The sequence below is a fragment of the Bos javanicus genome, chromosome 4 (genome assembly GCF_032452875.1).
Source record: "Bos javanicus breed banteng chromosome 4, ARS-OSU_banteng_1.0, whole genome shotgun sequence".
NCBI lineage: Eukaryota > Metazoa > Chordata > Mammalia > Artiodactyla > Bovidae > Bos > Bos javanicus.
In genome coordinates, this window is record NC_083871.1 from 94,994,019 (window position 1) to 95,009,345 (window position 15,327).

Here is a 15,327-nt window from a genome sequence, read left to right on the forward strand (position 1 = left end):
ATTTTCACATATACTTGGGTCTAATTCTGCACTTTCCATTTGTATCAGAGAAGTCCACAAAATGTGGATCAGTACAGCTGAGGTGACGCTTTACTAGCCATAGTGATAGTTTCCACTGGTCTCTTTGTCTATGGTACTAACTCCTACCAGAAGCATATGGGAAATCCAACTCCTCTACATCCTTGGTAATATTTGGTAAAGTGAGTCTATTTAATTTTTAGTTGATTCAAAGATGTATAGTGGTATCTCATTGTGGTTTTAAATGGCACATCTCAGGGTTTCAGGTGTCTGAAATACTGCTGTCACATCACAGTAATGTTCCAGAACTAGGGCTGGCCTCAAGCAAGACCAGAAAGTAAAGAGAAAAACAAGAACAAACAAGGATTCTGCCCCCATGCTCTCCAGCTTGCAGAGGTCTTGTCTTTAACCTGTGCTCAGGATTGAGACAGGCTTCAGTCTTTGTTGACTCCTCCCACCATACAGTTCTTGGATTAGTCCATTCTTGGTCCAAAATAACCATGAAACTCACCATATTGTTATTCATTCAGTTCAGTCACTCAGTCGTGTCTGACTCTTTGCGACCCAGTGGATTGCAGCACACCAGGCTTCCCTGTCCATCACCAACTCCTGGAGCTTGCTCAAACTCATGTCCATCAAGTTGGTGATGCCATCCAACCATCTCAATCCTCTGTTGTCCCCTCTCCTCCTGCCTTCAATCTTTGCCAGCATCAGGGTCTTTTCCAGTGAGTTAGTTCTTTGCATCAGGTGGCCAAAGTATTGGAGTTTCAACTTCAGCATCAGTCCTTCCAATGAATATTCAGGACAAATTTCCTTTAGGATGGACTGGTTTGACCTCCTTGCAGTCCAAAGGACTCTCAAGAGTCTTTTTCAACACCACAGTTCAAAAGCAGCAATTCTTTGGCACTCAGCCTTCTTTATGGTCCAACTCTCACATCTATACATGACTACTGGAAAAACCACAGATTTGACTAGACAGACCTTTGTTGGCAAAGTAATGTCTCTGCTTTTTAATGTGCTGTCTAGGTTGGTCATAGCTTTTCTTTCAATGAGCAAGTGTCTTTTAGTTTAATGGCTGCAGTCACCATCTGTAGTAATTTTGGAGCCCAAAATAATTAAGTCTCTCACTGTTTCCACTGTTTCCCCATCTATTTGCCATGAAGTGATGGGACTGGATGCCATGATCTAATTCACTGTTATTATTCAAAGGCCTCAGGTATACCTGTATACCTTTCTATACCTCTGTCCAGAGGTTTTTGTTGTAATTATTGGAATAGATGACCTGTCATGACCTTACTTCATCTTGGCTAAAATTAGAAGTCCCCTGACCTTCCCTTTTACTCGCTGGTGTTCATTAAAGAAGAGAAGGGAATTTTATGACTTGGCATCATTTTCATCATTTTCTCTCAAAAGTCTTCCACAATTTCATTTTAATAGAGAATAAGTATTTAATAGAGAATAAGAATCGAAATAAACTGGGGCAGTGTGTGTGTCAACTGGGCAGGAGAGAGGGAAGAAAAGCAGCATATAGAAAGGTTTCACAACACCCATTAAACCCACTGAGACAGTTAATTTTCTGTGTCAACTTCACTGAGTTAAGGGATGCCCAGATAACTGGTAAAATATTACTTCTGGGTGTGTCTGCTGCTGCTGCTAAGTCGCTTCAGTCATGTCCGACTCTGTGCGACCCCATAGACGGCAGCCCACCAGGCTCCCCGTCCCTGGGATTCCCCAGGCAAGAACACTGGAGTGGGTTGCCATTTCCTTCTCCAATGCATGAAAATGAAAAGTGAAAGTGAAGTCGCTTAGTCGTGTCCGACCCTCAGCGACCCCATGGACTGCAGCCCACCAGGCTCCTCCGTCCATGGGATTTTCCAGGCAAGAGTACTGGAGTGGGGTGCCATTGCCTTCTCTGACTAGGAGAGCTTTTTCCAGAAGAGACTGGCATTTGAATCAGTAAGCTGAATAAAGAACAGAACAGCCACTTCTGTGAAAAAAATAAAATGGAGTAATCAGATATGCAAGAAAATTCAGTTCTATGGTTCTGAAAGCCAAAGATGGTAGAACTTCATGGAGTGTCTAACCATATTAAAGCTAAGAGAGTAGCCAAGTAAAATATGGACTGAAAACTCAGCTTTTGGGATTCTGCAATTAAGAGATTACTAGAAATCTTTGAGAGAGAAGTTTCACTAGAGTGATGGCTAAGTCAAATTAGAATAGTATCTCACTTCCTTTCTTATTCTACACCAAGTCCTGGTAGACATAATGTCAGGGACAACATCACCATTCAAATCGAAAGGCTGTTTCAGGCTTGAATATTTCTTACCAAGTCTGTGGATGGTCTTAGCTTCTTGCTTCCTTCAGAAACTAAAGTACTATCTTCCTCTTGCCCACATCCTCACATTATTCCCACAACTGATATCAAAACTGCCTGCCAGACAGTCATTCCCATAGCCCTTAGCCCCCTTATTTCTTCCTAAACCACAGTCTCTAAACTGAGACTGTGAAATTTCCTGAGACTAGGGATATAACTAACCACATACTGATATCCACTCCCCCACGATACTTGCCATGTGAGCCATGGGTCAGTCCTCAGGACTCAATCCCAGAATTCTAAGCAATCTTCAGATGCAGACTTTCACTGGTGAGTCTCATCAGACAGGGGTAAAACAGTGTGACCAGACTGTCCATATACTTGACCATCCTTAAGCCACTAACTAAATCTGTGTTTTTTCTTTAAATGAGTTTTAATTTATATACAATTAAAAAATGTCAGCTTAAGTGTTTGGTTAGATGGCATTTGGAGTCACTCATGTAAGCTCTATCCAAAATAAATACTGTATACTTCCTTCATCTCAGAAAGCTCCCTCATTCCCACATCTAGTCAGTTTCCTCCAATTACCAGACTTTTGGTTTCTATCACCACAGCTGAGTTTTGGCTGGTCTTTGAATTTATATAAAAAGAGTCATCCAAGCATTCTTTTTGTGTGTCCTCTTTTGTTCCAACATACTATTTTAGGGGTGTGTCTGTGTTGTTGCTTGAATCAGCAATTTGTTCTTTTTTATTGCTCAGTAGTGATCCACTATATTAATAAAACACAATTTGTTTAGCCATCCTCCTGTTGATGAACCTTTGGATTGTTTCTAGTTTAGGGCTATCACAAAGCTGCAATCAAATTCTTGTACAGTCTTTTTCTGTGGTCAAAGATTTTCATTTTCTTGGGTAAATATATAGCAGTAAAATCACTGGTCACAGGGTAGGTATATGTTTAACTTCATAAGCAACTGCCAAACCTTTTCTGAGGTTGCTGTACCATTCTACATTCCCATCTACAATCTATGACAGCTTCAACTGCTCCATACACTGGATACTGGAGTAGGGTTGTTGATTTAGTACTGTCAGGCTTTGCTGGTTTAACCATTTTAGTGAATGTGAAAGATACCTTACTCAAGTTTTTCATTTCCCTGATGACTAATAATATTGAGAACATTGCCATGTGCTTATTGGCTCTTTATATATATTCTTTAGTGAAGTGTATGCTTTCAGATCTTCTCAATATCCATGCTAACATAATTGCCTATGGATACAGAATGGTCATCTAATACATTCGTTTTCTATTCCTGCTACAACAAATGACCACAATTAGAGGCTTAAAATAATAAAAGTACATTATCTTATAGTTAGTCCTATGGGCTAGAATTCCAACTTGGTCTCACTGGGCTAAAATCATGTCAGCAGGCCTGCATCCATCTCATAGGCAAAATACATTCACCCCATGCCAAGATTCCCCCAAATCAACACATTACAGCATTAGCTCAAAGTCCAAAATCTCACTTAAATCTCACCCAACTCAAAGCACCAATCTTATTATCAAAAATCATAAGGGATGGGTGAGAAAGGGTATAATTTATCCTGAGGCAAAATTCCTCTCTACCCGTGGACATGCTAAACTTTAAAACAAGTTCCCTGCTCTGAAACACAAAGATGGGACCTGGCATCGCAGAACACACACAAACATTCCTATTCAAAAAGAGAAAATGGAAGGCTAAAAAAGAGTTACTGGCCCCAGACGATTCTGAAATCCATCCAGGCAAACAGGAAGAGGGTTCAAGTCCTAAGCAGAATTCACTAGGTTCTCAGCTCTACCCTATGGGCCTGCAGCTCTGCCCTCTGAGCCATCCTTCCTTTTTATAAAGGGCAGCCTGTGTTTAAAGCTGAGGAGTCTTACCAGCCTGTCTCCTGCCTGCAGAATTTTGGGGCTCTGACAGCCCTCTTTCACTTCGTCTCTGGTCCTTTCAGTCCACGCTGGCAGTGCTTCTGCTGGTGTAAGGTTCTCAAGCGCCTTGTGGGACTACCATATTTGTACAGACTTACTCCACTAGTCAAGAGGTTCCTCCACAGATCTTGCCTAGATAATCCCATCTCTATTTTCAGCTTCTGCTTAGATGCTGAGGGAATCTATGAGTCACACCCTTGATCTCTCAGAGTGGTTTGTGTGAGTGAATATTCTGACCTTTTAATCTGAGGTTTGAGCAAAAGGCTATACAGTAACTGATTTTTTTCCTCTAAAGAATGCTTTCCAAACACACATCTCTTGATTTGAGCATCCTCTGCCATTTTTGTAGGCTGAGAATTTCCAAAATCAGCAACTTCTGCTTTATTTTTGTTGTTTTTGAGGTGTAATTGATCATACAACATTATATTAGTTTCAGGTGTACAACACAACGATTCAGTATTTATCAAGATCTCCTGGTTCACATTTAACAGGTCTCTCCTCAATTTTTACTGTACTCTCAAATTTTACTAAATGACAAAGAGAGAAATCAAGTCACACCTCAACATTCTGCTTAGAAATCTCAGTTAAATATCCAAATTCATGTTTGCAAGCCCCTCTTTCCACCTAGGGCAGGATACAGTGAGACTAAGCTTCCTGCCACACTATAACAAGGATCCCCGTCCCCCAGTTTCTATTAATAATAGAAACTTCTTCCTCATTTTCTCCTGAGCCCTCACCACCAGCACCTTTAATGTCCATGTTTCTGTCAACAGTCTGTTCACAATGATACCTGATAAACGTTTTCTCTATCCTGCTGCTCACTTCCTTCTTAGTCTAGAAGAGGCATTAATGGTCATATTTCTACTAACAGTTTGTTCAAGGCAGTGCAGAATTTTTCTATCATGCTCCCCAAACTCTGCCAGCACATGCTCACTACCCAATTACAAAGCCATTTCCACATTCTTAGGTATTTGTTACAGCAGCCCCCCACTTTCAGGTATCAAAGGCTCTTACTAGTTTTCTTTTTTCCAGTTTTGAGATGTGAGTGACATATAACACTGTCTAACTTTAAAGTGTACAAGGTACTGATCTGATACACTAGTATACTGCAAAATCCAGTAGATTTCAATTGTTGCTGTAACAAATTATCACAAACTTAAGAGGCTTAAGACAACATTCATGTCTTTACCTTGCAGTTCTGTAAGGTGAGGTCCAACACAGGCCTCAGTGGGCTAGGATCAAGGTATGAGCAAGAAGGCATTCCTTTCTGGGGGCTGTCGGGGTTCATTCATTTCCCTGCCTTTTCCAACTTCTGAGGTTACCCATATTTCCTTGGTTTGTGGTCCCCTTCCTCCATCTCCAAATCCAGCAAAAACAGTGCAGCTCTGTGGCCCTGCTTCCACCATCACATCCCTTTACTGAGGCTTTTCTTCAGCCTCTCTCTTCTACGTAAGGGCACTTAGCCTTGTATTGGGCCCACGTGGATAACCCAGGATATACTCCCTATCTGCTGATTAGCAACTGGAATTCCCCTTTGCCATGGACCATACTGACAGGTCCTAGGAATTAGGACAGGGAGGCCTTGTGGATGGAAGAATATTATTCTGCCCACAACATCTACTAATCACTTCAAACAAACAAGAAGCAAACCACAATGTAAAGCGGCCTAACAGGACTCAGGTGGAAGTACTACCTACCAGCTACACGAAGGAATGAAAATCCTCAATCAACAGTTGATACTCTATTTTTAACTTTTCCACTATTCAGGGAGACTAGCAATCTCGGTCGGAGAAGGCAATGGCACCCCACTCCAGTACTCTTGCCTGGAAAATCCCATGGACAGAGGAGCCTGGTAGGCTGAAGTCCATGGGGTTGCTAAGAGTCGGACATGACTGAGTGACTTCACTTTCACTCTTCATGCATTGGAGAAGGAAATGGCAACCCACTCCAGTGTTCTTGCCTGGAGAATCCCAGGGACGGGGAGCCTGGTGGGCTGCCGTCTATGGGGTCGCACAGAGTCGGACACAACTGAAGCAATTTAGCAGCAGCAGCAATCTCGGGGAAGATTTTCTTTGTTTTTGTTTTTTATTTGTGCCACTTGTGGTGAGTTAACTAATCTTAGTTAACTAAGTACCCATTTTCAATCCCTTCTCTCAAGCTTGCCCCTTGGGCTATAAAAGCTAAATACTCACTTTCCTGGCCTCCTAAGGTTAGTCATAACACAGTTGTGCCAATGAAATCTAAAAATTGCCTTGGGAAAAGCTTTTGCATACCTGATGAAAGAGGCAGATGGTGCTGGCTTTCTCTGGCCCCCTTCCCAGTACCCATCCCATCTTGAATGGTGCATTGCCAGTAATTCAGGCATCTATTTTGCAATAATGTGAGGATGTCCCAAAGAATTTAAGACATGTCAGCCCTGACACTGCTGAGCCATTGAAACAACACCAGTTTCTCTGCCTATTTTACGTGTTACTATTTACATCTGGCTCTGTTCTCTTCAGCTGAAAGCTTTACTAATTGAAACTTCAACACAACTGCTGGTTAAGCATAAGTATCCTCCTCCAAAATTTATTTTGCTATACAAATATCAGATTCACTTGAATGAGTTATAATTAATAACTATTAACTATAACTATTAATAACTATTTTTCTAAATAACATTTGTTAAATGTCTTAGGACTCTAAATTACACATTCTCATTCTAGAAAATTTGAAAATTATCAAAAGTTTAAAGAATATAAATAGCTACAATTCTAAACACCCAGAGATAACTTACTGGTAATGAATCAGTGTATTTTCAGCCATAAATTTTTATAAATATACTTAGAATATTTTTAAGACTATAAGGAATATACAGACTTGAATCCAACTCTCATTCAGCACTGTACTGAGGACTTTTTCATATCATTAAAGATGTTTCAAAAATATATCCAAAAAATTAAAATATTTCATCAATAATGAATGCTATCTCTGATTGTTTTCTGAGGATAATTTCATAGATGTGGAATTACTGGATTAAAGGGATAAACCCTTTCAAACATTCAACAAATGCTGCCACACTGCTTTCTAGAAAAACTGAACCAATTCATTATTCTACCTCCTGTTTACGAGAAAATCAATATCCCTTACAAGTACTGACTGACTTTTTTCTTTTTTGCCAATGTGATTGGCAAAAATATTGTAATTTTCCAAAATTTATACAGAACTCATAAACTCACTGCAAAAACAAAAAAAAGATTTAAAATGGGCAGATGTGAATAGACATTTTTCCAAAGAAGACATACAGATGGCCAACAAGTACATGAAAAGATGCTCTACTTCATTAGTTATCAGGAGAATGTAAATCAAAACCACAATAAGATTATCACCTCACACCTATTAGAATGGCTATTAACAAAAACACAGAAATAGCAAGCGTTGAGGACATGAAGAAAAGAGAACCCTCTGCACTGCTGGTGGGAATGTAAACTGGTACAGCCATTAGGGAAAACAGTATGGAGATTCCTCAAAAAGCTGAAAATAGAACTACCATATAGCAATTCTATTTCTGGGTATTCATCTGAAGAAAACAATAACACTAATTCAAATATATATATGCATTCCCATGTTCACTGCAGCATTACTTACAATTGCCAAGATATGGAAACAAGCTAAGTATCCATCAATAGATGAATGGATAAAGAAATTGAGGTACATATATGCACTGGAATATTATTCAGCCATTAAAAAGAATGAAATCCTGCCATTTGTGACAATATATATGGACCCTGAGAGCCTTACGTTAAGTGAAATAAGTCAGACAGAGACAAATACCATATACTAGTTTTTATATGTGGAATTTAAATAAGTAAATAAATATACATATATAAAACCAAGCTCATAGATACAGAGAACAGGTTAGTGGATGCCAGAGGCAGGGACTAGGGGTGAAATAGGTGAGCTGCTCGGGTTTTTGGGGTGTTTTTTTTTTTTAGTTTAAATAATTTGAATTTAAAAGCATAAAAAAATATTGTAACTCATTCTTGAATTTTTAATTTACATTTTTTGATTACTAGAGAATGACTAGTATATTTAGTCATTCTAAATGACTAAATGAGAATGAGTAAAGATATTTAGATTCTTTATATTAGTTATTTTATTAATTATCACATGGAGATAACTTTTGAAATAGAAGAGTTCTTTATATATTATAGATATTAGTCTTTTGATGTACTTATATTTTATTTCATAAAGCAACTATAATATAAAATTTTAAATTTTTAAATAATATTTTATTTCAGTGCATCATTTACTTTTTAGTTTTGTTTGATGACATACTATGATTCTAAATGTAATCAATCTATTAGCATTAGCCTTTGTAACTTCCTTTTTTGCTTTATCAGACAGGGATGGTTTTCATAGGATAACAACCACATTTTAGAAAAGAATGCTCTTTGACATTATATTCTTTTTTAAATTCTTATTGGCTTTCTTACAGTCAAAATGTAAAATTAATAGAAAGAGGACAACAAATACTCCACTAAATATTTAAGTATCCCATCCCAGGTTTTAACTATTCACATACCTGCTTGTAACAATTATCACATCCTCAGAGATGGTAGCCATTTCTTTGATGGTAAGGTAGCACATTCTTCTCAATGTTTGCTAAAAAATTATTTATAAAAGGCAACAGGTTATTCATAAGGAAATGGTTTTTTAAACTGTTTGAAATGAGGACCCCAAATAGATATACTTACAAAACTATTCTTAACAAGATTATCATCTACCCTTTTGATATTTGGCAAAACTAATACAATTTTGTAAAGTTTAAAAATAAAATAAAATTGTAGTTGGAAAAAAAATAAATAAAAAAATAAAAATGTCTGGATGAGGGGACTTCTGTGGCATTCCAGTGGTTAAAACACCACATTCCCAATGCTGGGGGCCTGGGTTTAATCCCTAGTCAGGTACCTAAGATCCTGCATGCTACAGGGTGTAGCCACAAAAGAGAGAGACAGAGAAATGCCTAGATGAGAAAATGTTCAGAATTCTACTATTTCCTAAACACAAGTAACTGATGCACTAAGAGTGGAAAACATCTAGATGAAAATACAAACATTCAATTCATTATATGGGTCTTTATACAGAAACACCCACACTGTGACTCTGACAGTGAGTCCAAAGAGAGGTTTTTCAGAGAGCTAAAGGCGTGTCCTAAAAAATATTTTTTCATTCTTTAAAAATATATACACAGACATGCAGACTCTGTGTTTTCCTCAGTTTAGCATATTTTTCCTTAGGCATTTGTAGTTGTATAACTAACTTCTATTTTCAATTATCAAGATTTCTACATGGATACCTGGATCCAAAATCAGTGTTAAACTAGCAATAATTAAGTTTTGCCCACCCTGTCTCCTTACCTGGATTTCTAATTTTATTTATAAACATTCATACTCAATGCTAGTAGGAGTGGTTCCTCTCACCTGTCTTGCCTCCTTATTTATCAAGTAACTTCAAATTTCTTATGAGTAGTGAAACTCAAATACCTCAGACCCAGCTTGAGTCTGAGCGGTACAAAGGATCTGCTGGAGACTACTGAGCCCGTGAAGGAACAGACAGAACAGAGTGAGGATCTTCATGGTGATTAAACACAGAAAAAAATCACCCCAGAAAGAGAAAGGCAGCACGTGGCAGATGAATGAGGCATACCACATCCATCTGAAGCTACTATGAGAAGAAAGCAAAAAATGAGAATCAAAATTTCAGAGCAAAAGAAAATTTACACTCCCTTGTAATAAAAATCTACCATGAAGCAGAATAAAACTATAGATATGAAAAAAGTAGCTAAAGCACAAAAAATTGAGGCTTACCACTTTAGTCATTGGGGAAATACAAATTATAGCCACATTTCAGATATCACCTCACACCTACCAAAATGGCTAAAACTTAAAAAGAGTGATAATACAGTGTTGACAAAGATGTGTTTTTAACAAGTAAAATATATGACCTAAACAAATACAAAAATGCTGAATAAAATGGGAACAAAAAGATTTTAATATGAAGCCAAAAGCAAAGTGAAGGGACATTCACAGGTGCCAAAGATGGAAAAATAAGTAACTCACAGCCACAGAAGTACAAGCTCAGGGTCTTGCATAGGATAAAGTATCTATAGTCTACAAAGGTTGGGATTCTAAAAGGTATATTTTTCAGGCACAGGGAAACTATTCTAGGTAACAACTCAGAAATACAGCAAGGAGTGAAGAGTTAAAAAAAAAAAGTGGTAAACAGTAACAAGACAGTGTGATATTGGCAAAAGAATGGACAAATACATCAATGCAACAGAAGAGACAACCAAGAAATATACTCACATAAATACAGCCAACTCATCTTTGACAAAGAAGCAAAGGCAACACAATGGAGTGAAAACAGTCTCTTCAACAAATGGTGGCAGAACTGGATACCACAAGCCAAGAAGTTGAATCTAGATGCAAACCTTACACTCTCCTCACAAAATTATCTCAAAATCAATCACAAACCTAAATGTAAAATGCAGAACAATCAAGTTCCTAGTAGAACACACAGAAGGAAACCTAGATGATGTTTATTTAGTATGGTGATGGTTTGTGAGATACAACCCCAAAGGCAAGATCCATGAAAGAAATAATCGATAGGTCAGCCTTTAATACAATTCAACACTTCTGCTCTGCAAAAGACAGTGTCAAGAGAATGAGAAGATAACACAGACTGGGAAAAATATTTACAGAACACATAACTGAGAAAAGATCCAAAATACACCCAAAAAATCCTCTTTAGAATCAAAATAAGAAAACATAATATTAAAATGGGCTGAAGATTTTAGCAGATAACTACACTTAAGAAGATAAAACAGATGGCAAATAAGTATATGAAAGGATGCTGAATGTTATATTCATCAGGGAAAGTTAAATTATTAATAAGACAAGGTATGACTACACCACTGACAGAATGGTCAAAATCAGGAACACCAACACCACCAAGTGCTGACGAGGATGGGGAGTCACAGGATCTCTCTTCACTGTTGGTGAACAAACACTGTACAGCCTCTTTGGAAGACAGTTTGACAGTTTCTTACAAAAACAAACATACACGTAACATGTGATCCAGCAATTGCTCACTTTGACATTTATTCACAGGAGTTGAAAACTTATGTCCACACAGAAACCTGACTTTATACCAGCTTGATTCATAATTGCCAAAATTGGAAGTAATCAAGATGTCCTTTAGTAGGTGAATGGATAAACTATGGGATATCCAAACAACAGAAAGTGATTCAGTGCTAAAAGGAAGCCATGAAAAAAAACAAAAAGGAACCTTAAAAACGTATTATGAAGTAAAAGAAACCAATATGAAAATGCTACATGCTGTTATGATTCCAATTATATGATAAATAGCTAAGAAAAGAGAAGTGAAAGGCAAAGGAGAAAGGGAAAGATATACACAACTGAATGTAGAGTTTCAGAGAATAAAAAGGAGAGACAAGGACACCTTCTTAAGTGAACAGTACAAAGAAATAGAAGAAAAACAACAGAATGGGGAAGACTAGAGATCACTTCAAGAAAACTGGAGATACCAAGGGAACATTTCATGCAAAGATGGGCTCAATAGAAGACATAAATGGCAAGGACCTAACAAAAGCAAAAGAGATTAAGAAGAGGTGGCAAGAACACACACAAGAACTATACAAAAAAGGACTTAATGACCTGGATAACCACGATGGTGTGGTCACTCACCTAGAGCCAGATATTCTGGATTGTAAAGTCAAGTGGGCCTTAGAAGTGCTACTATGAACTAAGCTAGTAGAGGTGACAGAATTCCAGCTTCAGTTCAGTTCAGTCGCTCAGTCGTATCTGACTCTTTGCGACCCCATGAATCGCAGCACGCCAGGCCTCCCTGTCCATCACCAACACCAGAGTTCACCCAGACTCACGTCCATCGAGTCAGTGATGACATCCAGCCATCTCATCCTCTGTCGTCCCCTTCTCCTCCTGCCCCCAATCCCTCCCAGCATCAGAGTCTTCCAATGAGTCAACTCTTTGCATGAGGTGGCCAAAGTACTGGAGTTTCAGCTTTAGCATCATTCCTTCCAAAGAACACTCAGGACTGATCTCCTTCAGAATGGACTGGTTGGATCTCCTTGCAGTCCAAGGGACTCTCAAAAGAGTCTTCTCCAACACCACAGTTCAAAAACATCGATTCTTCGGCGCTCCGCCTTCTTCACAGTCCAACTCTCACGTCCATACATGACCACAGAAAAAAACCATAGCCTTGACCAGACGGACCTTTTTTGGCAAAGTAATGTCTCTGCTTTTTAATATGCTGTCTAGGTTGGTCATAACTTTCCTTCCAAGGAGTAAGCATCTTTTAATTTCATGGCTGCAGTTACCATCTGCAGTGATTTTGGAGCCCAAAAAAATAAAGTCTGACACTGTTTCCACTGTTTCCCCATCTATTTCCCATGAAGTGATGGGACCAGATGCCATGATCTTCATTTTCTGAATGTTGAGCTTTAAGCCAACTTTTTCACTCTCCACTTTTACTTTCATCAAGAGGCTTTTGAGTTCCTCTTCACTTTCTGCCATAAGGGTGGTGTCATCTGCATATCTAAGGTTATTGATATTTCTCCCAGCAATCTTGATTCCAGCTTGTGCTTCTTCCAGCCCAGTGTTTCTCATGATGTACTCTGCATATAAGTTAAATGAGCAGGGTGACAAAATACAGCCTTGACGTACTCCTTTTCCTATTTGGAACCAGTCAGTTGTTCCATGTCCAGTTCTAACTGTTGCTTCCTGACATGCATACAAATTTCTCAAGAGGCAGATCAGGTGGTCTGGTATTCCCATCTTAGCTATTTTAAATTTTAAAAGATGCTGCTGCTAAAGTGTTGCACACAATATGACAGCAAATATGGAAAATTCAACAATGGCCACGGGACTGGTAAAGGTAGGTTTCATTCCAATACCAAAGAAGGGCAATGCCAAAGAATGTTCAAATTATTACACAATTGTGCTTATTTCACATGTTAGCATGTAATGCTCAAAAATCCTCCAAGCTTGAAAACTATGTGAACTGAGAACTTTCAGTTGTATAAGCTGGATTTAGAAAAGGCAGAGGAACCAGGGATCTAATTGCTAACATCCACTGGATTATAGAAAAAGGAATTCCAGAAAAACATCCACTTCTGCTTCACCTGACTATGCTAAAGCCTTTGACTATGTGCATCACAGCAAACCATGGAAATTTCTTAAAGAGATGGGAATACCAGACCACCTTAGTCTCCTGAGAAACCTGTAGGCGGGTCAAGAACAACAGTTAGAACCAGACATGGAACAACTGACTGGCTCAAAATGGGGAAATGATATGTCAAGGCTGTATTTTGTCACCCTGCTTATTTAACTTATATGCAGAGCTGCTGCTGTTCAGTCACTCAGTCATGTCCAATCTCTGCAACCCCATGGACTGCAGCACACTAGGCTTCCCTATCCCTCACCATCTCCAGAGCTTGCTCAATCTCATGTCCATTGAGTCAGTGACTCCATCCAACCATCTCATCCTCTGTCGTCCCCTTCTCCTCCTGCCTTCAAACTTTCTCAGCATCACGGTCTTTTCTAATGAGTTGGCTCTTCCCATCAGGTGGCCAAAGTATTGGAGTTTCAGCTTCAGCATCAGTCCTTCCAATGAATACCCAGGACTGATTTCCTTTAGGATGGACTGGTTGGATCTCCTTGCAGTCTCCTTGCAGAATCCAAGGGACTCTCAAGAGTCTTCTCCAACACCACAGTTTAAAAGCATCAATACTTTGGCGTTCAGCCTTCTTTATGGTCCAACTCTCACATCCGTACATGCCCACTGGAAAAACCATAGCTTTTACCAAGCAGTTGTGTGGCGCAGGAGCGGCACCCTGCCGAGAGAAGACACTCCACGTCCAAGGTCAGAAGCGGCGGCCGTGAGGAGATACCCCAGGACCAAAGCCAGGAGCAGCAGCTGCGCTTCGCTGGACAGGCAGTGTGGAGATACGCCACGTCTAAGGTCAGAGAAATCCCAGTAAGACGGTAGGTGCTGGAGTGGCTATGAGATAACCCCACATCCAAGGGCAAAGGAGAAGGCCCAGCAAGATGGTAGAAGGGGTGAATCTGCATTTAGAATCAAACGTCATTCCCTCCAGAGATGCTCAGAAGTCTCAAACAAACCTTGTGCGCACCAGGGCCCAGGAACACAACAGAGACTGAGATAGAACTGTGCTTGAGCGTCTCCTGTGGAGGTATGGGTCGTCGGTGGTCTGCCGCAGGGAGAGGGGCTCTGGGTGCAGCAGACTTGGGTATAGCATAAGCCCTCTTGGAGGAGGTGCAGGTTGCCATTAACCTCACCATAGAGCTGCCAGAACTTACACAGGACTGGGAAATAGACTCTTGGAGGGCACGATAGAACCTTATGCACCAGGACCCAGAAGAAAGGAGCAGTGACCCCACAGGAGACTGTCCAGACTTGCCTGTGGGTGTCTGGGAGTCTCCAGTGGAGGCGTGGGTCGATGGTGGCCTGCTGCAGGGTTGGGGGCACTAAGTGTAGCACTACATGCCTGGGATCTTTCAAGGGAGGTCACCATTATCTTCATTACCACCACCATAGTTTGGCCCCAGGTAAACAGCAGGGAGGGAACACAGCTCCACCCATCAACAGAAAATTGGATTAAAGATTTGCTGAGCATGGCCCCCTCAGTCAGTCTCTCCCATCAGGAAGCTTTCATAAGCCTCTTATCCTTCTCCATCAGAGGGCAGACAGACTGAAAACCACAATCACAGAAAACTAATCTAATCACATGGACCACAGCCTTGTTTAACTCAATGAAACTATGAGTCATGCCACGTAGGGTCACCCAAGACGGATGGGTCATGGTGGAGAGTTCTGACAAAATGTGGTCCACTGGAGAAGGGAATGACAAATAACTTCAGTATTCTTGCCTTGAGAACCCCATGAACAGTATGAAAGGCAAAAAGATAGGACACTAAAAGAGGAACTC

General features: G+C 39.8%; 1 protein-coding gene across 2 annotated transcripts in view; it reads right to left on the bottom strand.

The window, feature by feature from the left end:
* Positions 1-15,327, bottom strand: part of COPG2 (COPI coat complex subunit gamma 2) — a 188,818-nt gene that overhangs the window by 155,738 nt on the left and 17,753 nt on the right. For both annotated transcript variants that reach the window (XM_061414724.1, XM_061414725.1), the window contains exon 5: positions 8,860-8,939. In XM_061414724.1, coding sequence (XP_061270708.1) covers positions 8,860-8,939 — 80 coding nt within the window. The remainder of the gene's footprint in view (positions 1-8,859; positions 8,940-15,327) is intronic.